Source organism: Hyla sarda, chromosome 9 (genome assembly GCF_029499605.1).
Source record: "Hyla sarda isolate aHylSar1 chromosome 9, aHylSar1.hap1, whole genome shotgun sequence".
In the NCBI taxonomy this organism is placed as follows: domain Eukaryota; kingdom Metazoa; phylum Chordata; class Amphibia; order Anura; family Hylidae; genus Hyla; species Hyla sarda.
This window is the reverse complement of record NC_079197.1, coordinates 173,507,337-173,532,112: the sequence shown is the minus strand read 5'-3', so window position 1 is coordinate 173,532,112 and position 24,776 is coordinate 173,507,337. Positions and strand designations below refer to the sequence as shown.

The following is a 24,776-nucleotide window of genomic DNA, read 5'->3' as shown; positions in this document are numbered from 1 at the left end:
AGTCCACCCCTCACATTATATACAGTATCTCCCATAAGTGACTCCACCCCTCACATTATATATACAGTATATCCCATAAGTGACTCCACCCCTCACATTATATATACAGTATCTCAAAATAACCCAACACAACCATTAAAGTCTGAACCTTGGGAACAAAAGTGACTACACCCCTAAGTGGAAGTGTCTAAATTGGGCCCAAAGTGTCTATAATATTCTTTGTGGCCACCATTATTCTCCAGCAATGCCTTAAGCCTCTTGAACATAGAGTTCACCAGAGCTTCACAGGTTGTCCCTGGAGTCCTCTTCCCTCTTCCATGATGACATCACAGAGCTGGTGGATGTTATAGACCTTGCGCTCCTCACCTTCCATTTGAGGATGCCCCACAGGTGCTCAATAAGGTTTCGGTCAGGAGACATGCTTGTCCAGTCCATGGCCTTTACCCTCAGCTTCTTTATCCAGGCAGTGGTGGTCTTGGAGGTGTTTGGGGTCATTATCATGTGTGAATACTGCCCTGCGGTCCAGTCTTTGGAGGGAGGGGATCCTGCTCTGCCTCAGTATGTCACAGAACATGTTGGCATTCATGGTTCCCTCAATAATAGGTAGCCCCCCAGTACCAGCAGCACTCATACCGGCTCAGACCATGACACTCCACCACCATGATTATCTGTAGGCAAAACCTACTTGTCTTTGTGCTCCTTACCTGGTTGTCACCACACACGCTTGACCCCATCCGAACCAAATAAGTTTATCTTGGTCTATCTTTTCGAGTCACTAGATGGTGGCAATAGAAGTGATCAGGATGTGGCCGTACCCGAAGGTAGCTCCGCTATCCATAAGTTAGGCAGGGTAATAATAGTCCAAGACCAGGTTAGGGTTAACGGTAGCTTTACTCAGGTAGACAGATGGTAACAGTCTTTACAGCTAGGCCAGGATACCAGAGAGGTGGGCAGTAACACAGAGGGTACCTTGCAGCTTGCTGGGACTTGCAGTGACTTTGACAGACTTTAGGACAGCCACGCTGACTATAATGGACTTGACTATAGACTTGACTTGACTGAAGGTAGTGACATCATGGCCACACCCCTCAATGCAAGTCAATGGGAGGGGGCGTGGCGGTCACGCCCCCTCCCATTGACTTGAATTGAGAGGGCATGGCCGACCCCTGAAGCACGAAAACAGCATTCGAAACTAAATGTTCCGGATGCTGACCAGTGGAGTACCCCTTTAAATAATTTGTAGATGAAGAGGCGATCAAGCTACTGCATGCAGATGGATGCGTGACCTGAGATATCACATGTAGATGTGCACATGAATGGGATACCGTGTATAGATGGAGCAGGCACCATTATTTCTGTGCATGTACTTAGACTCTTTTATTCTCATGCCGTCTGCCGCGTACTGCTTCGCTTTGTTTTGTTTCCCTGTATTATTTTCGCATGTCCCGGTGACATGGCGTGCAAGGGCTGAGGTCGCGGTATTGTCTGCAGAGTTCATTGCTGTCAGCGCTGGAAGATGAAGTATTATTATTATTATTATAAACAGAAGGTGCTAACTGCTGCCCCTACTGCCCCCAGGAAGGAATTGCTTGCCTACTCTAGAGGAAACTTCCATGAGGTTGGATGCAGATATTATTCGGCTTCTTCTTTATGCAGGGGACATGGCTTAGGGTTTGTGGCTTTTTCACATAAGTATTTACATTTATTCATGGATCAAATTTTCACAACGTGCTCCAGTAATAACCCGGAGAGGGGACCAGTCTGTGGCTGTCAGAACCTTAAGGTGGCCATAGATTAGGGATTATTGATGGCCATTTCCTGAATGATTTGTAGTACTTGGTTGATCTATGAAGGGTTTCCTCCGACAAAGGCAAATGTTAAAACAACAAGAGTTTGGGTGGAATAACCGATTGACCTCTGTGATAGGAGGCCTGGTCTGGGATCTCATTGATGGGATGCAGATCTGTCATCTGTGATTGGTCTCCGCTATGATAGGAGGTCTGGGCTGGGATTCCAATGATGGGATGCAGATATGTCGTCTGTGATTGGTCTCCGCTATGATAGGAGGTCTGGGCTGGGATCTCATTGATGGGATGCAGATCTGTCGTCTGTGATTGGTCTCCGCTATGATAGGAGGTCTGGGCTGGGATTCCAATGATGGGATGGAGATCTGTCGTCTGTGATTGGTCTCCGCTATGATAGGAGGTCTGGTCTGGGATCTCATTGATGGGATGCAGATCTGTCGTCTGTGATTGGTCTCCGCTATGATAGGAGGTCTGGGCTGGGATTCCAATGATGGGATGGAGATCTGCCATTCATGGTCGATGTCTACTGTGGTCTGCGGTCCAGTCTTGGATCTCGTTGATAGTATACAGATCTGTGGTTCATTGTCAGTATCTATTGTTCTCAACCATGATATGAGGCCTGGGCTAGACTTCCCTTAAAGGGGTACTCCGCCCCTAGACATCTTATCCCCTATCCAAAGTATAGGGGATGCAATGTCTGATCGCTGGGTCCCACCACTGAGGACCCCCACGATCTTGGCTGTGGCACCCCAGACATCCGGTGCACGGAGCGAACTTCGCTCTATGCCGCATGACTGGCAATGCGGGGTGGAGGCTCGTGATGTCACAGTTACGTCCCACTCGTGAGATCACGGCCATGCCCCCTCAATGCAAGTCTATGGGAGGGGGCGTGAATGAAGTCACGCCCCCTCCCATAGACTTGCATTGAGGGGGCGTGGCCATGACGTCACGAGCGGGACGTGACTGTGACATTATGAGCCTCCGGCACTGCACCGGGTGCAGAAGGGAGATAGCGGGTCGTGACCCCTGCGATCAGACATCTTATCCCCTACCCTTCGGATAGGGGATAAGATGTCTAGGGGAGGAGTACCCCTTTAATGGGATGTAGATCTATTGTCCATGGTCAGTCTCTGCTGTTAGCTGTGTCCTGGTCCGGCTTAATTTGATGAGATGCAGATCTGTCATTCGTGATTGTTCTCTGCTGTGTTCGATGGACTTGTCTAGGTGATGGCATTGTGGTGAGGGTGTGATGAGGGCAGATGGAATTACCTAGGGTCAGATGTCATTAACCGCTTGCATTCGTGACGCCAGGGCGTGGTTTATCCTCTACACCACCCGCAAAGGAATACCACTGGATCCTGGGCTAGGCATAGGGGACAAATAATGACTCCAACGCCAAGTTACTGAACAACGGCAGCTTTAGGGGAAGATAGTGTAGATAGAGAGGGGGGACTTAGTAATATACCTGGGGGTGGAGCGGAGGGAGGGGCTAGAATAGTTAATAGGGATAGGAGGAGGGAGGGGTTAGAATAGTTAATAGGAATAGGCTTCATAGGAAGGAAAATCATGCACCATTGAATTGCATGTTGACTAATGACAGAAGTCTGTCCAATAAAACTGACGAACTGGAGTGGTTGATGTCTGAGGAGAATTATGACATAGTGGGTATAACAGAGACTTGGTTGGACGATAGCTGTGACTGGGCGGTCAACATACAGGGTTATAGTCTATTGAGGAAGGATGAGACAAAATGGAGTAATATTAACCAACAGATCTGATAGAGTAACTGATGTGCAAGTAGAAGGACACCTAGGAAATAGTGATCATAATATAATACATTATAATTTATTCTTCAATAAGGGAATCTCTCGAGGGGCCACAAAAACAATGAACTTAAGGAAGGAAAAGTTTGATCACCTCAGAGAAGCCCTTAACAATATAAAAGGGGATAATGTCCTCAAAAATATGAATACTGACACTAAATGGGAGACTTTTAGGAATATCTTAAATTCTCACTGTAAGCTGTATATACCTTATGGGAATAAAAGGGTCAGAAATAAAAGAAAACCAATATGGATGAATAAAAATGTTAAGGGGGCAATAAATGACAAAAATAAACCATTTAAACTACTAAAACAGGAGGCAGTGAAGAAGCATTAAAAAGCTATAGAGAAAAAGTTAAAATATGTAAAATACAGATAAAATGCGCAAAAATAGAGACAGAAAGACTCATTGCCAAAGAGAGTAAAACTAACCCCAAAATGTTCTTTAACTATGTAAATAGCAAAAAGGTAAAAAATGAAAGTGTTGGCCCTTTAAAAAATTATGAGGAAGAAATTATAGACGGGGATCAGGAAAAAGCAAATATATTAAACAAATTCATCTCCACTGTGTTCACTGAGGAAAATGAAATGCCAGGTGAAATACAGCAAGATATGGTAAACTCCCCAGTACAGGTCACCAGTCTAACCCAGGAAGAAGTACAGGTCACCTGTCTAACCCAGGAAGAAGTACAGTGCCGCCTACAAAAAATCAAAATAGACAAATCACCAGGACAGACCTCTATTTTTAATATTCAGGGACTCTATAGTAACAGGGACTGTTCCCCAGGACTGGCGCATGGCAAATGTGGTGCCAATATTTAAAAAGGGGACAAAAGGTGACCCTGGGAATTACAGACCTGTTAGTTTACCCTCTGTTGTATGTAAATTGTTTGAGGGTTTTCTCAGAGATGCTATTTTGGAATATCTTGATAAAAATAAATGTATGACTCCATATCAGCATGGCTTTATGAGGGATCGGTCCTGTCAAACTAACCTGATCAGCTTCTTTGAGGAGGTGAGCTCCAGACTGGACCAGGGGGAATCGCTGGATGTCGTATATCTGGATTTTTTCAAAGCATTTGATATGGTGCCACATAAACGGTTGCTGCATAAAATGAGAAGGATTGGTCTGTGGAAGAATGTGTGTAAGTGGGTAAGTAACTGGCTCAGTGATAGGAAACAAAGGGTGGTTATTAATGGTACTTATTCTGATTGGGGGACTGTTACTAGTGGTACCACAGGGGTCAGTCTTGGGTCCTGTTCTATTTAATATATTTATTAATGACCTTGTAGACGGGTTGAATAGTAAAGTAGCAATCTTTGCAGATGATACTAAACTCTGTGAAGTGGTAAACACAATAGAGGACAGTGCACTGTTACAAATTGATATGGATAGTTTAGGGGTTTGGGCTGAGAAGTGACAGACGAGGTTCAACACTGATAAATGTAAGGTTATTCACACGGGGAGGAAAAATCCGGAACGGGGTTATATATTAAATGGGAGCACACTTGGGACGACTGACGTGGAAAAGGACTTGGGAGTCTTAGTTAATAGTAAATTTAGCTGTAGTGACCAGTGTCGGGCAGCTGCTGCCAAGGCAAATAAAAACATGGAGTGCATCAATAGGGGCATAGATGCTCACGACAAGGAAATAATTCTACCGCTGTACAAATCACTAGTCAGACCACACATAGAATACTGTGTACAGTACTGGGCACCAGTTTTTATGAGGGTTTTTTGTCTTCCCCTGGATCAACTCAGTAGAGACTCATTAGGGATATAGGTTGAACTAGATGGACTCTGGTCTGTTTCCAACCTTATGAACTATGTTACTATGTTACTGAGTCAGACAGATGTGGCAGCCTATACAGATTGGCTAGGCCCACAGAGGTGACCAGTGACTTCAGAGACCACAGGGCTTACTGGGACTTATGGTGGACTGGGACAATTTGATGCAGGACCACACTGACTTGATTCAGAATACCTGACTGAGACTGACTATACCTTGTTTGTAGCTTACCAGGTTTTGACCTGGACCTGTGGGGTAGTGGACTTGTGGATCCATGGCTGCGTGGTAGACTTTGGGCCTTCTTAGGACACCAGACTCTCTCTCAGGACTTGACCTCACTGTAGTTCATCAAAGACTCAAAGAGCATAAGAGAGTGAACTATCTCCACCCAGGGCTTATATGGGGGAGACTAGAAGGGGTCCCATAGGTCACTCTGTAGGTGGCATGGTCACTGGTACCTCGCTGGGTTACAATCACATGACTAGGGTATCATCCACCTGCGCTGTGACCCTTCTTTCTACCTATTCCGCCGATAAAAGACACGGACCACATACTTTTGGTATAAAGGCCACAGCGGCCATTTTATTCAAAACTTCATAACTTAATACTCAAATATTAATTAACCTTTAAATAACATTTAACATACTCAGGTACCATTACCTGACCACATATATCCATATACAAACAAACTAGTGCAAATATACTTTAACTCGACTCTACCACCTAGCCAGAGAGAGGACTTGGAGGCATCCCAAATTTTCCTCGGGTCTCCTACTTTGCCCTGGGTCGTCCCTTCCCTTAACCCCAGGGCACTGCCTTCAGAGACCCCTGCCCCTTTGGGCCTCTCCCGCAGTGTTTCACCACACGAGGCTGGGTACCGCTCCCAGCCTCACCATCCCATTCAGTGCCAACTCTCTCCAATTGTCTCCAAGTCCCCCTCTAGCTCCTGCCGCTGTGACATCTCAAATATACCCCACCGATGATCTTGACATCAGGGCGGGCGGGCGGTCAACTTTCTCCCTCGGTGTCTCCTCGGCCAGTGGTCACTACCCCACTGGCCCCCATATTTATAAATATCCTAACTCTCCACCCCCTGTCCCCCATCTGCCCTCCCTGAACTTTCCCTGACCCCGGACGCTCCAGAGCTGTCCCCTGTCATGGAGCCCCTCCCCTCCCATACTGTCCGGTCCGGGGTTGTCTTGACTAGGGTATCATCCACCTGCGCTGTGACCCTTCTTTCTACCTATTCCCCCGATAAAAGACACGGACCACATACTTTTGGTATAAAGGCCACAGCGGCCATTTTATTCAAAACATCATAACTTAATACTCAAATATTAATTAAGCTTTAAATAACATTTAACATACTCAGGTAACATTACCTGACCACACATATCCATATACAAACAAACTAGTGCAAATATACTTTAACTCGACTCTACCACCTAGCCAGAGAGAGGACTTGGAGGCATCCCAAATTTTCCTCGGGTCTCCTACTTTGCCCTGGATTGTCCCTTCCCTTAACCCCAGGGCACCGCCTTCAGAGACCCCCGCCCCTTTGGGCCTCTCCCGCAGGGTTTCACCACATGAGGCTGGGTACCGCCCCCAGCCTCACCATCCCATTCAGTGCCAACTCTCTCCAATTGTCTCCAAGTCCCCCTCTAGCTCCTGCCACCAATGGCCTCTTGTGACTCCTTACAAGCGGCCGCTCCCCCACAACTGAACCGCCCTCTCCAACACATCCCGTATTTCCCATGCCCAAAGATCCGTCCCAATGGGATTCAAATGGACCCCATCAGGCCCCAAAAACTCGGAAGAGGCCACCTCCAGTTCCTTGTGCCTGACCACCAGGCCCCCGTTCCTAGCAACAAAACGACTGACAACTCTATTAACTTTTGCCCGCGCCCTGTTCAGGCTAGCCACCGACCTTGCCCGCTTCCATTTAAGTCTGGCCACAATGTCCGACCATATGATAAAAATCCCCGGAAACGACGTCCAGATTCTCAACAGATCCAACTTAATGTCCCTCATCAGGGACCTGGCCGTCCTACCCCCAAGTCGTTGCCCCCCACGTGAAGGACTAAAACATCGGGGGCCCTATCAAGGTCGACATATTTCTGTAAAAACGGAAGAACTCCCCCCCACAGCATCCCACCTTGTCCCAGCCACCTCACCTGTGCCGCCTCCCTGGAAAACCCCAATTGCCGCCCATCCGGGCGCACCGCGGCCCTCACCGCACCCCTCACCACTGGATCCATATCAGTGTCCCAGGATCCATATCAGGCACGGCGCAGCACCTGAAAAACATAAACAACAAAAAATCCCCTTACAGCAACAAACCCACCGAAATTACATCAAATGAGGACGCACATATAAACGAAATCTATCAGATTCCCACCGACCTATCCGCCGTATAGCATCCGGTCCCAGCCCCCACCTTGCAGCCTCAGTAGCTGCCCCAATCCTGAACAAATGGGAACTAAAGTCCCCACTACCCCTATCCAGTTTTTCCAAGGCCAACTGGAAAACACGGATAAACTGAAACAGAGATAAAAATTCCCCATTTTCGTGCATCAGCAATGGCCCCTCCATTGCCGGGCGAATAGCCACGTACGCCCTAAAACAAGACACCGGGCACATACCCGACCCAACCAACGGCGCCAATCTCACCACAAAACCTCGACCCAACTGATCTGTCTTTGAGCGCCGGACCACACATGCTAAATTAACCCCGTCATCCGTCACATCAGACACCAACAACCCACCCACCGAAACCTTACTCGGCGCCACCAATTCAGACACCCGAAACGCTCCAAAAAACGCTAATGAAAAAGCAAGCCGAAACAGAACCAGCTCAAAATTCGAAAGACACACCCAGGACAAAACTCCTCCCAACTCCACTAACAAAGAAAAAGACACCGGCCTCCTGGAGTCCCTAACCTGCAGACCCCTCCGAAACCCCCTAGCCGCCTTTCTAACCAAAACAGACTTAGTAGCGTCCGGCATTCCCCGTACCTGAAACCAAAACGCCAAAGCCGACAGACGCCGGCTAAGTCCGGACCCGGACACCCCGTCCTCAAACAACCTCCCTACAAAACACAAGACTGCCGCCTCCCAATCCCCCACAGACTGCAACACACCCATACCTGCCACCAGCTCTTCCCACTCTTTCCAGCACTTACAATAGCCGGCCCAGGTGCTCGCACAGACCGACCGCCCGACCGCTCGCACAGACTGACAAGCCCAAAAGCCGCCGTTAAACCACTCTCCACAGCTCCTCCGGACATGCGATCCCTTTGACCTCCGCTTCCGGTGCCAACGCCCGAAATCGACCCCACTGGAAACAAGAAAGGGAGTCAGCTATTTCGTTCTGAACCCCAGAGACATGCAAGGCAACAAACTGCGCATTAAGACGCAACCCCCTCAACACCAGCTGCCTCAACAAACGCACAACCGGCGGCGAATTCGCCGTCTGTGCATTAATTGCTTGCACCACCCCCAGATTATCGCCCCGAAAGCACACCTTCCTGTCCCGGAGCCTATCCCCCCCCAAATCTCAACTGCCACCAGAATAGGAAATAGTTCCAATAGTGCCAAGTTCCTCACCAGCCCTGCCGACCTCCACTCATCCGGCCATGCACCAACGCACCATTCTCCCTGCCAATATGCTCCGAACCCATGGCTCCCCGACGCATCAGTAAACAACTCCAGATCCCAATTAGACACTTGCCCCCCCATGATGACCGACCTCCCATTATAGACCTCCCAAAAATCCGCCCACACCGCCAAGTCGGCTCGCAGTTCAGCAGTCAAGCGAACATAATGCCGCGGCCTGATCACCCCCGCGGTCGCTGCCGCCAACCTGCGGCAAAAAACACGCTCCATTGGCATAATGCGACAGGTAAAATTCAGCCTGCCCAACAATGACTGCAAGTCCCTAAGCTGTAACTTCCGTGCCCCAGCCGCCGATGCCACCGCCACCTTTAATTCACACAGTTTTTCCTCAGGCAGCCGGCACTCCATGGTCACCGTGTCTATTACCAAGCCCAAAAACTTCAACTGAGTGGACGGCCCCTCCGTCTTGTCGGGCGCCAAGGGCACCCCAAAGCCGGCCGCCACCCTCTCCATAGTCTGCAATAACACCGAACACAATGCCGAACCACCCGGACCCACAAACAAAAAATCGTCCAGGTAATGCAGCACCGAGTCAACTTGAGACTCGGCCCGCACTACCCATTCCAGAAACCTGCTGAAACACTCAAACAGGGCGCACGACACCGAGCACCCCATAGGTAAACATTTATCCACAAAATACTCCCCCTCCCAACAACACCCCAATAACACAAAACTATCCGGGTGCACCGGCAAAAGGCGAAACGCCGCCTCAATATCCATCTTAGCTAAGAGCGCCCCCCTCCCGTATTTCCGGACCCAAGTCAGCGCCGCATCAAAAGAGGTATACGTCACTGCGCACACCTCCGGATCAATCCCGTCATTCACCGAGCCTCCCACCGGATGTGAAAGGTGGTGAATGAGCCGGAATCTATTCGGCTCCTTCTTCGGAACTAGCCCTAAAGGGGACACCCGCAAATCCGGCAAAGGAACCTCCGGAAATGGGCCCGCCATGCAGCCCAGAGACACCTCCTTCAACAACTTTTCACTAACCACCTCCGGGTGCCGCAGAGCCGACACCAAATTCCTAACCTTCCCCTGCGGTTTAACATTGGCACACGGGATACGAAACCCTAACTCAAACCCCTCCCTCAACAGCCGGGCATCCCCCCTATTTGGGTACTTGTCTAAAAATGGCCCCATCCTTGCCACTCTCACTGGTGTTGCCCCCCTTGTGCTCAACCTCCGATCCCCCTCTCTTCCCCTTTTTAAAACAGCGGGATAGACTGTGAGAACCTCCGCAACCGGAGCATTCGTGCTTAAAACGGCATCCCTCCCCGAATTGGCACTGCCCCTCATTGAACTGCCAGCAGCACCCTTTATCTGTCCCTGCCGGCCGACCGGCCCCTGATCCGGTCGTACCGTCCCCGTCCCGAAAGGACTGGCCCCCACCCTTTGGCGCCGCCATCAACCTCATCCACAACCCGATGTCCTTATGATCCCAGCGTAAGGAAGGCCTAACCGCCTTCCGCTGCCGGAACTGTTCATCATACCGCAACCATGCGGTACCCCCATAAACTCTGTACGCCTCCCCCACCGAATCCATGTAGCAAAAAAGACCTGAACAATTCTCAGGCGCTTTCTCCCCAATGACACTGGCTAAGATGGCGAAGGCCTGCAACCAATTGGAAAACGTCCGGGGTATGAATCGATACCGCCGACGCTCCTCCTCCTCCTCCTTCTTAGACTCGTCCGGCTTCACCCTGTCCAAGTTAAATTTCTCCAGAGGCAAGAGAGAAAATATCTCCACATACTCATCCTTCCATATTTTCTCCCTGACCTCCGCCTTCAAATGAGCCCCCAGCGGCCCTTCAAAGCAGATATAAACTTCCCCCCGAGCCGAATCCGCCAATCTCACCTCATCCCCCACCCTAGCCGCAGGCACCGCGGGCGCCCCCACCGTCCCGACCTCCGCACCAACCGCAGCTGTCACCACTGCAGCCCCCCCCACTCCCACTAGATGCCTTGTCTGCCGCCGCCAACCCCTGCGGACCCTGTCCCGCCTCCCACACAGCAACCGAGGACCCCCTGCTAGACGCGGCCCTGTCCTGCAAAAGACTTCTAACATCACGCAACAAAGACTGTAGCCCCTCCCACAATACCGCCCCCCTCACATTAGACAATGAAGCAGACTCACCAAGCCTCTCTGGCCCCAGGTGACCAGTGGCTGTAGCTCCCGAATCTCCACCAGCACCCGATGCACCAGCTCCTGTAGATCCAGATGGCACGCGGCGGGCAGACACCGCTGTAGCAGCTCCACGATCATCCCCTCCATCAGCAGCAACACTGCCTCCAGCTGGTGCAGGCGGCTTCACCACACTCCCAGCCACAGACAGCCTGCGTCTTCCTCCTGCCCCGACTCCTCGTGGCTCCACTCTCCTGACGACAGAGGCAAGTCTCTCTCCTGTAGCTCTCAAGGCAGGGGAGGCCTGGCCCCTCCCCTCCCCATCACTGCTCAGTTCAGCTGAGCTCACTTCAGACGTGCCCTTTACCGGACCATTACCCGGCCTCCCCCGTGCTGGATCTTGGCTTCTCCCGTCGTCATGGCGCCCAGACCTCCGGCCCCCAGAGTTCCTGGAGGCCTCAGCGCTACCGGAAGCCTCCTCCTGGCTCACTCCAACTGCCTCCCGTGTGGTTCGTGCGCCCCTCCGGGCCACCGGAGAAACACTGCGCCTCCTCCCCGACCTCCAGGCCCCCCTCGCTCTCGGAACATCAGCCGTACTGTCCCGGATTGCATTGCGGCCTTCACTCCCCGCAGCCGCGACAGCGCCGCTTGTCTCCGCCACCCGCTGCTCGCCCGGTGGATTCCTCCCCGCCCCCCTGCCCTCAGGAGTGGGATCGGAGGGTGCAGGGGTAGCAGGAGGGTCCCGCAAGGGGCTCGCATGGCGGCGGCGGGTGCGTGGAATTACCTCCGGGCTCAGACGCGAAGGGGGCCTGGACCGGCGGGCACTGGACCTGGGGGCCCCGGATCCCTCTGCAGCGCTCCCTGCCTGAAGTCCCTGCAGCTGCGGCACCAGCCAGTCAGCGCCCCTCGCCACGACCTCGTCCTGGACCCTCCTCATCAGATCCTCCAGCGCAGCATCCATGGTAGGCAACTTTCTCCCTCGGTGTCTCCTCGGCCAGTGGTCACTACCCCACTGGCCCCCATATTTATAAATATCCTAACTCTCCACCCCCTGTCCCCCATCTGCCCTCCCTGAACTTTCCCTGACCCCGGACGCTCCAGAGCTGTCCCCTGTCATGGACCCCCTCCCATACTGTCCGGGGTTGTCTTGACAACAGGTCTTAAAGGCATAACAAATTTTATATGCAATACACTATACAACCCAGGCACTTAGGAATATACATAGAGTACAGGTGCAGGGGGGGGGGGGGGGGCCCAGGGGTCACTGTATGGAAGCTGCTTGACAGGACAACAAGGGTACAGGGGTGCAACTCCTGTACTTGGCCACCACAGCATATAGATCAATTGGTTGTGGTTGGACTTTACTGTGATATAAAGTTTTTTCTTGTCATTCGTGACTGTTCTCTGCTGTGATCTGTCGTCTTGACTTGGATCTCATTGATGGTATACAGATCTGTGGTTTATCGTCAGTCTCTATTGTTCTCTACCATGATATGAGGCCTTGGCTAGACTTCCCTTTATGGTATGTGGATCTTTTGTCCATGGTCAGTCTCTATTAGCTGTGTCCTGGCCTGGCTTCATTTGATGGGATGCAGATCTGTCATTCGTGATTGTTCCCTGCTGTGATCTGTCGTCTTGACTTGGGTTTCATTGATGGCATACAGATCTCTGATCCAGGGTCAGACTTTACCATGATACGAAGTCTTGTCTTAGCTGCCCTTGATGGGATGTAGATCTGTCATTCATGATTTGTCTCTACAATGATATGAGGCAATGTCTGGGCTTTCAAAAATAGGATTAAGATCTGTCATTCATGACCAGTGTCTGCTGTGATCTGTAGTCTAGTCTTGGACTTTATTAATGGTATACGGATCTGTTTTACCATTGGTCTCTACCATGATATGAGGCCTGGGCATGGTCCCCATTGATGGGATGTAGATCTGTTGTCCATGGTCAGTCTCTGCTGTCAGCTGTGTCCTGATCCTATTTGATGGGATGCAGATCTGTCATTCGTGATTGTTCTCTGCCGTGGTCTGTGGTCTGGTCTAGGGTTACAGATCAGTTGTCCATGGTCGGACTTTTACCGTGATATGAAGTCTTGTCTGAGCTTCCCTTGATGTGATGTAGATCTGTCATGGTGGTTTCTCTTTGTTGGGATCTGTGGACTGGGTTGGGATTTCATTGATGGATCCACAGATTTGTCTTTCATGGTTGGCACTCTCTGTTATGATCTGTGGATTGCTCTGGGATCTTATTCATGGTATGCAGATCTGTGGTTCATGATTGGTCTCTGCTGGGATATGAGGCCTGGTCTGGGCTTTCATTGATTAGATCGGTGATCGGTGTCTGCTGTGATCTGTTGTCTAGTCTTGGATTTCATTAATGGTATACAGATCTGTTTCACCGTTGGTCCCTACTATAATATGAGGCCTGTACCACCTTTATGGGAAACAGATCTGTTGTTCATGGTGTGTCTCCTCTATTATCTTTGGCCAGGTCTGGTTTCCTTTGATGGGATGCAGATCTGTCATTTTTGGTTGATCTCTGCCATGATATGAGGCCTGGTCTGGGCTTCCATTTATTAGATGCAGTTGTGTTGTTCATGTTCGGTCTCTGATGTCATGTGTGGACTTGTCTGGTATTCTTCCATTGATGGGAAGCAGATCTGTGGTTCCTTGTCTCTACTGTGATCTGTAGCCTTGTCTGAGCCTACATTGATGGAATGGAGATTGGTCATTCATGGTTGGTCTCTTCTGTTACCCGTAGCCTGGTCTGATGGGATGCAGATCTGCCATGATATTAGGCCTGGGTTGGGATTTCTTTCAGGAGATTCAGATCTGTCATTTATGGTTGGTCTCTTCTGCGATCTATGGCCTTGTCTAGGCTTCCATTCATGGGATGCAGATCCATTATTCTTTATGAACAACTTTTCAACTATGTCACTAGACAAGGACTCAAAAATGTAATATGACACATACTATACACAGTACACTCATATACTAGTACATATGGTATAATATATATATATATATATATATATATATATATATATATAAAATATATATCATACATACATGATTCACAGGACATGCATATAATCATTTATACATATACCATACCCGCAGGCATGCAGTCCATACTGACACTCATATATATACCATATATAATATACTAATACACAGTACACACAAATTATTTTTGTCCCATAAAATGGAGCCTGGAGGTTGCTGCCCTCATCACATAGACACAGGGTGGGATTGATGGACATCCTATTACTTCTTGGCAATGAAACAAGAGACATGGAAGACACAACGGTCGCCGTCTCCTGATAATAGCCGAGGCGAGACCTCCTGTTCTATATATACCTGCTGTATACTTAATGACCGTCTTGACACAGACTGCTTCCCGTGTTCATCCCCTCCCTGTCGCCTGCCAATTTCACTACATAAACAAGAAATAAGCACTTTCCGGAGAAAAACCATCAACAGCCCGGGCGCTGCGGGAGTGGATATTAAGACTAATTATATCACCAACAACCCCCCTCCATGGGCAGGAAATGGTTTATTCCAGGAATCAGGTCTGGGAACCTATTAACTGGTTAACCCCTCTGTCACCAGAAGGGCCAGCCATAGGTTGTGTGGTTCCCAGTCCAGAATCTTCCATTGATGCTCGCCATCATGGCACTGCCAATCAATAAACTAGAGCTCGTATGTGTATAACAATGGATATTGGGTGTCCTAATGCCTGGATATTGATCCTCCGAACCTGAGAATGATAAAACAGTAGCGATGCTGGCCACAGACTGAGTGGGGCATTGCAGACCCTTCAAGATCAGTGTGGGTCCCAGTAGTCAGAGATAGGTGTTAATACAGTGTTGGGTCCCTTTCTTGTTTTGGCTATACCGACCCCACTCCTATCGGCAGACTTTTGACAAGATGTGGTGTCTGTAAGAATTTGCACCTCATTTATTTAGCATTAATGTTGGGGAGAAGGTTTGGCTCACAATCAGCCTTTCTACTTGTCCTAATGACGTTCGCTGGGGTTGAGTTTTGGACTCTGTCCAGACACTTAAGTTCTTCCATGTCAGACTTCATGCCCCATGTCGTTGTTGTCTACAGCATCAACCCTTCTCTAAAAATAAGGTTCCCAACCCTAAAATTCAGCCCCAGACCTTTACCCCTCCACCACCACATTTTAGTGAAGGCTCACTGAATTCTTGTAGGCTGCGTCCTCTGGGTATTTATCCATCATTGGACTGCCAGACATTGAAAGGTGATTCATCATTCCAGAGAACAGATTTCCACTGCTTCAGAGACTAGTGACTATGTGACGCCTTTCTCATGGCATTGTGTGAAGTATAATAACACCCACAGAATGCTACAAGTCTGCACTGAAGGGACATCTCTAGAACTCATAATCCGCTTCCGAGAAGGAGAGGATTGTATTAAGCCAGAAGAAAGAACAAGTGATTGGCCTCCAGCTGGAGATATTGCTATGCGACTTCTATGCCACAAATCTTACTGCCCTACACCCCACTATAGGGTATTGTAGAGCACAAGACCATGAGTAACGCAAGTCTCTTATTTAAAAGGGTACTCTGCTGCTCAGCGTTTGGAACAAACTGTTTCGAACGCTGGAGCTGGTGCCGGAAGCTCGTGACATCATAGCCCCGCCTCCTTATGACATCACACCACACCCCCTCAATGCAAGTCTATGGAACGGGGCGTAACAACTGCGTCATCAGGGGTCGCTTGGAGTGGAAGTATGGGAGCACAGTGTGGGTGCGAACTATACTATGGCAGCCTAACTAAAGTGTGTGGGCATAAGGTGAGGGGCTGAATTAAAGTGTTGGAGCAAAAAGGGCCTTACTAAAATAAGGGGACTAATGTGTGGGGACAAGAGTGGGCTTAACTAGAGCTTGGGGGCAGAAGGGTGGCCCAACTAAAGTGTGGGGACACAAAAGGGCTAAGCCAGTCTTTTGAAAACTGTTAAAACAATATATACTGAAGTACAGAAGGGCACCATTTTGGGTTCCTTCGGGTTTATATGAGCCTAAGGGGAACCACAATGTGAACAAAGCCTGTCTGAGCTGTCTGCTCCTGTATTAATTGTGCCTGCTACAGTATTGAGGGTGTCTGCTCCTGTATTAAGGGTGTCTGCTCCTGTATTGTCTGCTCCTGTATTAATTGTGTCTGCTCCTGTATGGAGGGTGTCTGCTCCTGTATCGGGGTGTCTGCTCCTGTACTGAGGGTGTCTGCTCCTGTATTGAGGGTTTCTGCTCCTGTATTAGTTGTGTCTGCTCCTGTATTGAAGGTGTTTGCTCCTGTATTGAGGATGTCTGCTCCTAAATTGAGGGTGTCTGCTCCTTTATTAAGGGTGTCTGCTCCTAAATTGAGGGTATCTGCTCTTGTATTGAGGGTGTCTGCTCCTGTATTGAGGGTGTCTGCTCCTGTATTGAGGGTGTCTGCTCCTGTATTGAGGGTGTCTGCTACTGTATTGAGGGTGTCTGCTCCTGTATTGAGGGTGTCTGCTCCTGTATTGAGGGTGTCTGCTCCTGTATTAATTGTCTGCTCCTGTATTGAGAGGGTGTCTGCTCCTGTATTGAGGGTGTGTCTGCTCCTATATGGAGGGTGTCTGCTCCTGTATTGAGGGTGTCTGCTCCTGTATTGAGGGTGTCTGCTCCTGTATTGAGGGTGTCTGCTCATGTATTGAGGGTGTCTGCTCCTGTATTGAGGGTGTCTGCTCCTGTATGGAGGGTGTCTGCTCCTGTACTGGGGGTGTCTGCTCCTGTATTGAGGGTGTCTGCTCCAGTACTGAGGGTGTCTGCTCCTGTATTGAGGGTGTCTGCTCTTGTATTGAGGGTGTCTGCTCCTGTATTGAGGGTGTCTGCTCCTGTATTGAGGGTGTCTGCTCCTGTATTGAGGGTGTCTGCTCCTGTGTTGTGGGTGTCTGCTCCTGTGTTGTGGGTGTCTGCTCCTGTGTTGTGGGTGTCTGCTCTTATGTTGAGGGTGTCTGCTCCTGTATTGTGGGTGTCTGCTCCTGTATTGTGGGTGTCTGCTCCTGTATTGTGGGTGTCTGCTCCTGTATTGAGGGTGTCTGCTCCTGTATTGAGGGTGTCTGCTCCTGTATTGAGGGTGTCTGCTCCTGTATTGAGGGTGTCTGCTCCTGTATTGAGGGTGTCTGCTCCTGTATTGAGGGTGTCTGCTCCTGTATTGAGGGTGTCTGCTCCTGTATTGAGGGTGTCTGCTCATGTATTGAGGGTGTCTGCTCCTGTATTGAGGGTGTCTGCTCCTGTATGGAGGGTGTCTGCTCCTGTACTGGGGGTGTCTGCTCCTGTACTGAGGGTGTCTGCTCCTGTATTGAGGGGGTCTGCTCCTGTATTGGGGTGTATGCTCCTGTATTGAGGGGGTCTGCTCCTGTATTGAGGGGGTCTGCTCCTGTATTGAGGGGGTCTGCTCCTGTATTAATTGTCTGCTCCTGTATAAAATGTCTGATCCTGTATTGAGGGTGTGTCTGCTCCTGTATTGAGGGTGTCTGCTCCTGTATTGAGGGTGTCTGCTCCTGTATTGAGGTTGTCTGCTCCTGTATGGAGGGTGTCTGCTCCTGTATGGAGGGTGTCTGCTCCTGTACTGGGGGTGTCTGCTCCTGTGTTGTGGGTGTCTGCTCCTGTGTTGTGGGTGTCTGCTCCTGTATTGAGGGTGTCTGCTCCTGTATTGAGGGTGTCTGCTCCTGTATTGAGGGTGTCTTCTCCTGTACTGGGGGTGTCTGCTCCTGTACTGGGGGTGTCTGCTCCTGTACTGGGGGTGTCTGCTCCTGTACTGGGGGTGTCTGCTCCTGTATTGAGGGTGTCTGCTCCTGTATTGAGGGGGTCTGCTCCTGTATTGGGGTGTATGCTCCTGTATTGGGGTGTCTGCTCCTGTATTGAGGGTGTCTGCTACTGTATTGAGGGTGTCTGCTCCTGTATTGAGGGTGTCTGCTCCTGTATTGAGGGTGTCTGCTCCTGTATTGAGGGTGTCTGCTCCTGTATGGAGGGTGTCTGCTCCTGTACTGGGGGTGTCTGCTCCTGTACTGAGGGTGTCTGCTCCTGTATTTGGGTGTATGCTCCTGTATTGAGGGGGTCTGCTCCTGTATTGAGGGGGTCTGCTCATGTATTGAGGGTGTCTGCTCATGTATTGAGGGTGTCTGCTCCTGTATAGAGGGTGTCTGCTCCTGTACTGGGGGTGTCTGCTCCTGTATTGAGCGTGTCTGCTCCTGTATTGAGGGGGTCTGCTCCTGTATTGGGGTGTATGCTCCTGTATTGGGGTGTATGCTCCTGTATTGGGGTGTCTGCTCCTGTATTGAGGGTGTCTGCTCCGGTATTGAGGATGTCTGCTCCTGTATTGAGGGTGTATGCTCCATTGCTGAGGGTGTATGCTCCTGTATTAATTGTCTGCTCCTGTAATGAGGGTGTCTGCTCCTGTATTGAGGGTGTGTCTGCTCCTGTATTGAGGGTGTGTCTGCTCCTGTGTTGTGGGTTTCTGATCCTGTGTTGTGTGTGTCTGCTCCTGTATTGAGGGTGTCTGCTCCTGTATTGAAGGTGTCTGCTCCTGTATTGAAGGTGTCTGCTCCTGTATTGACGGTGTCTGCTCCTGTGTTGTGGGTTTCTGATCCTGTGTTGTGTGTGTCTGCTCCTGTATTGAGGGTGTGTCTGCTCCTGTATTGAGGGGGTCTGCTCCTGTATTGACGGTGTCTGATCCTGTGTTGTGGGTTTCTGATCCTGTGTTGTGGGTGTCTGCTCCTGTGTTGTGGGTGTCTGCTCCTGTGTTGTGGGTGTCTGCTCCTGTGTTGAGGGTGTCTGCTCCTGTATTGAGGGTGTCTGCTCCTGTATTGAGGGTGTCTGCTCCAGTACTGAGGGTGTATGCTCCTGTATTAATTGTCTGCTCCTGTAATGAGGGTGTCTGCTCCTGTATTGAGGGTGTGTCTGCTCCTGTATTGAGGGTGTCTGCTCCTGTATTGAAGGTGTCTGCTCCTGTATTGACGGTGTCTGCTCCTGTGTTGTGGGTTTCTGATCCTGTGTTGTGGGTGTCTGCTCTTGTATTGAGGGTGTCTGCTCTTGTATTGAGGGTGTCTGCTCTTGTATTGAGGGTGTCTGCTCTTGTATTGAGAGTGTCTGCTCCTGTATTGAGGGTGTCTGCTCTTGTATTGAGGGTGTCTGCTCTTGTATTGAGGGTGTCTGCTCCTGTATTGAGGGTGTCTGCTCTTGTATTGAGGGTGTCTGCTCCTGTATTGAGGGTGTCTGCTCTTGTATTGAGGGTGTCTGCTCCTGTATTGAGGGTGTCTGCTCCTGTATTGAGGGTGTCTGCTCCAGTACTGAGGGTGTCTGCTCCTGTATTGAGGGTGTCTGTTCCTGTATGGAGGAGGTCTGCTCCTGTATGGAGGGTGTCTGCTCCTGTATTGAGGAGGTCTGCTCCTGTATTGAGGGTGTCTGCTCCTGTATTGAGGGTGTCTGCTCCTGTATTGAGGGTGTCTGCTCCTGTATTGAGGGTGTCTGCTCTTGTATTGAGGGTGTCTGCTCCTGTACTGAGGGTGTCTGCTCCTGTATTGAGGGTGTCTGCTCCTGTATTGAGGGTGTCTGCTCCTGTATTGAGGGTGTCTGCTCCTTTGTTGAGGGTGTCTGCTCCTGTATTGAGGGTGTCTGCTCCTTTGTTGAGGGGGTCTGCTCCTGTATTGAGGGTGTCTGCTCTTGTATTGAGGGTGTCTGCTCTTGTATTGAGGGTGTCTGCTCCTGTATGGAGGGGGTCTGCTCCTTTGTTGAGGGGGTCTGCTCCTGTATTGAGGGTGTCTGCTCTTGTATTGAGGGTGTCTGCTCCTGTATTGAGGGTGTCTGCTCCAGTATTTAGGGTGTCTGCTCCTGTATTGAGGGTGTCTGCTCCTGTATTGAGGGTGTCTGCTCTGGTATTGAGGGTGTCTGCTCCTGTACTGAGGGTGTCTGCTCCTGTACTGAGGGTGTCTGCTCCTGTATTGAGGGTGTCTGCTCCTGTACTGAGGGTGTCTGCTCCTGTATTGAGGGTGTCTGCTCCTGTACTGAGGGTGTCTGCTCCTGTACTGAGGGTGTCTGCTCCTGTATTGAGGGTGTCTGCTCCTGTATTGAGGGTGTCTGCTCCTGTATTGAGGGTGTCTGCTCTTGTATTGAGGGTGTCTGCTCCTGTACTGAGGGTGTCTGCTCCTGTATTGAGGGTGTCTGCTCCTGTATTGAGGGTGTCTGCTCCTGTATTGAGGGTGTCTGCTCCTTTGTTGAGGGTGTCTGCTCCTGTAATGAGGGTGTCTGCTCCTGTATTGAGGCTGTCTGCTCCTGTATTGAGGCTGTCTGCTCTTGTATTGAGGGTGTCTGCTCCTGTATTGAGGGTGTCTGCTCCTGTATTGAGGGTGTCTGCTCCTGTATTGAGGGTGTCTGTTCCTGTATGGAGGGGGTCTGCTCCTGTATGGAGGGGGTCTGCTCCTGTATGGAGGGGGTCTGCTCCTGTATGGAGGGGGTCTGCTCCTGTATGGAGGGGGTCTGCTCCTGTATGGAGGGGGTCTGCTCCTGTATTGAGGGTGTCTGCTCCTGTATTGAGGGTGTCTGCTCCTGTATGGAGGGGGTCTGCTCCTGTATGGAGGGGGTCTGCTCCTGTATGGAGGGGGTCTGCTCCTGTACTGAGGGTGTCTGCTCCTGTATTGAGGGGGTCTGCTCCTTTGTTGAAGGGGTCTGCTCCTGTATTGAGGGGGTCTGCTCCTTTGTTGAGGGTGTCTGCTCCTCAGCTGCTCGGTAACACTAGGTTCACACTACAGAATTTCCGCGTGCAATTCCGGTTTGAAATTGGAGGTAGAAATTCCGCTTACTAAAATGTATAGTGTAGTAAAGGGGTTTCTGTTCACAAATTTACACTTTCACATGAAATTGTGAAGCGGAATTTGTGAATGGAAAATCCGCTTGGAGTTTCTCATTCTTCAGGCAGAAATACTTGCGGAACACATTGCAGTCTATTGGAGACTGCAGAGTCCGTGCAGGCGGCGCTGCCACACTTGGAATCTCCGGGTGGAAATTCTCTTCCCGGAGATTCCGTAGTGTGAACCTAGCCTAAAGATTCCCAGGGACAGGAGGCACTTCCAGGGTTGTTGGACATCTCTGAGCTCTGATGATGATGATGATGAGACATGGAGAAAATGACCCCACAAAGTTATATTTCTGGGTCTATATGTAGCCAGTCCACCTAATAAAGAGCATTGTGTCATATGATGAGTCTTAGGTCACTTTCACATGGCCGTACTGTGCGCCAATGTTTGTAAGCCAGAACTAGGAGTTACTGGGGTGACACACTGTAACAAACCTCCTCCTCATGTAATCTTCTTACTACTGGGGTGACACACTCTAACAAACCCCCTCCACATGTAATCTCCTTACTACTGGGGTGACACACTGTACCAAACCTCCTCCCCATGTAATCTCCTCACTGCTGGGGTGACACACTGTAACAAACCTCCTCCTCATGTAATCTCCTTACTGCTGAGGTGACACACTGTAACAAACCTCCTCCTCATGTAATCACCTTACTACTGGGATGACACACTGTTACAAACCTCCTCCTTATGTAATCTCCTTACTACTGGGGTGACACACTGTAACAAACCTCCTCCTCATGTCATCTCCTTATACTGGGGTGACACACTGTAACAAACCTCCTCCTCATGTAATCTCCTTACTACTGGGGTGACACACTGTAACAAGCCTCCTCCTCATGTAATCTCCTTACTACTGGGGTGACACACTGTACCAAACCTCCTCCTCATGTAATCTCCTTACTACTGGGGTGACACACTGTACCAAACCTCCTCCTCATGTCATCTCCTTATACTGGGGTGACACACTGTTACAAACCTCCTCCTCATGTAATCTCCTTACTACTGAGGTGACACACTGTAACAAGCCTCCTCCTCATGTAATCTCCTTACTACTGGGGTGACACACTGTACCAAACCTCCTCCTCATGTAATCTCCTTACGACTGGGGTGACACACTGTAACAAACCTCCTCCTCATGTAATCTCCTTACTATTGGGGTGACACACTGTAACAAACCTCCTCCTCATGTAATCTCCTTACTAATGGGGTGACACACTGTAACAAACCTCCTCCTCATGTAATCTCCTTACGACTGGGGTGACACACTGTACCAAACCACCTCCTCATGTAATCTCCTTACTACTGGGGTGACACACTGTAACAAACCTCCTCCTCATGTAATCTCCTTACGACTGGGGTGACACATGATAGTGACCTCTCCTCTATCCCCTCAGTATATAATAATAGTGACCTCTCCTCTATCCTCTCAGTATATAATAATAGTGACCTCTCCTCTATCCCCCCAGTATATAATAAGTGACCTCTACTCTATCCCTTCAGTATATAATAATAGTGACCTCTCCTCTATCCCCTCAGTATATAATAATAGTGACCTCTCCTCTATCACCTCAGTATATAATAATAGTGACCTCTCCTCTATCACCTCAGTATATAATAATAGTGACCTCTCCTCTATCACCTCAGTATATAATAATAGTGACCTCTCCTCTATCACCTCAGTATATAATAATAGTGACCTCTCCTCTATCACCTCAGTATATAATAATAGTGACCTCTACTCTATCACCTCAGTATATAATAATAGTGACCTCTCCTCTATCCCCCCAGTATATAATAATAGTGACCTCTCCTCTATCCCCTCAGTATATAATAATAGTGACCTCTCCTCTATCACCTCAGTATATAATAATAGTGACCTCTCCTCTATCCCCTCAGTATATAATAATAGTGACCTCTCCTCTATCCCCCCAGTATATAATAATAGTGACCTCTCCTCTATCCCCTCAGTATATAATAATAGTGACCTCTCCTCTATCACCTCAGTATATAATAATAGTGACCTCTCCTCTATCACCTCAGTATATAATAATAGTGACCTCTCCTCTATCCCCCCAGTATATAATAAGTGACCTCTACTCTATCCCTTCAGTATATAATAATAGTGACCTCTCCTCTATCCCCTCAGTATATAATAATAGTGACCTCTCCTCTATCCCCTCAGTATATAATAATAGTGACCTCTCCTCTATCCCCCCAGTATATAATAATAGTGACCTCTCCTCTATCCCCTCAGTATATAATAATAGTGACCTCTCCTCTATCACCTCAGTATATAATAATAGTGACCTCTCCTCTATCACCTCAGTATATAATAATAGTGACTTCTCCTCTATCCCCTCAGTATATAATAATAGTGACCTCTCCTCTATCACCTCAGTATATAATAATAGTGACTTCTCCTCTATCCCCTCAGTATATAATAATAGTGACCTCTCCTCTATCACCTCAGTATATAATAATAGTGACCTCTCCTCTATCACCTCAGTATATAATAATAGTGACCTCTCCTCTATCCCCTCAGTATATAATAATAGTGACCTCTCCTCTATCACCTCAGTATATAATAATAGTGACCTCTCCTCTATCCCCTCAGTATATAATAATAGTGACCTCTCCTCCATCCCCTCAGTATATAATAATAGTGACCTCTCCTCCATCACCTCAGTATATAATAATAGTGACCTCTCCTCCATCACCTCAGTATATAATAATAGTGACCTCTCCTCTATCACCTCAGTATATAATAATAGTGACCTCTCCTCTATCACCTCAGTATATAATAATAGTGACCTCTCCTCTATCCCCTCAGTATATAATAATAGTGACCTCTCCTCCATCACCTCAGTATATAATAATAGTGACCTCTCCTCCATCACCTCAGTATATAATAATAGTGACCTCTTCTCTATCCCCTCAGTATATATAATAGTGACCTCTCCTCTATCCCCCTCAGTATATAATAATAGTGACCTCTCCTCTATCCCCTCAGTATATAATAATAGTGACCTCTCCTCCATCCCCTCAGTATATAATAATAGTGACCTCTCCTCTATCACCTCAGTATATAATAATAGTGACCTCTCCTCTATCACCTCAGTATATAATAATAGTGACCTCTCCTCTATCACCTCAGTATATAATAATAGTGACGTCTCCTCTATCCCCTCAGTATATAATAATAGTGACCTCTCCTCTATCACCTCAGTATATAATAATAGTGACCTCTCCTCTATCACCTCAGTATATAATAATAGTGACCACTCCTCTATCCCCTCAGTATATAATAATAGTGACCTCTACTCTATCACCTCAGTATATAATAATAGTGACCTCTCCTCTATCACCTCAGTATATAATAATAGTGACCTCTCCTCTATCCCCTCAGTATATAATAATAGTGACCTCTCCTCTATCACCTCAGTATATAATAATAGTGACCTCTCCTCTAGCCCCTCAGTATATAATAGTGACCTCTCCTCTATCACCTCAGTATATAATAATAGTGACCTCTCCTCTATCACCTCAGTATATAATAATAGTGACCTCCCCTCTATCCCCTCAGTATATAATAATAGTGACCTCTCCTCTATCACCTCAGTGTATAATAATAGTGACCTTTCCT

At 48.9% G+C, this 24,776-nt stretch overlaps 1 protein-coding gene across 1 annotated transcript in view; it reads left to right on the top strand.

The window, feature by feature from the left end:
- Positions 1 to 11,957: 11,957 nt before the first annotated feature.
- LOC130290563 (RNA-binding protein Nova-2-like) overlaps positions 11,958 to 24,776 on the top strand; it is a 159,436-nt gene continuing 146,617 nt past the window's right edge. Inside the window, exon 1 of the mRNA XM_056538378.1 lies at positions 11,958 to 12,177. Coding sequence (XP_056394353.1) covers positions 11,973 to 12,177 — 205 coding nt within the window. The 5' untranslated portion in view covers positions 11,958 to 11,972. The remainder of the gene's footprint in view (positions 12,178 to 24,776) is intronic.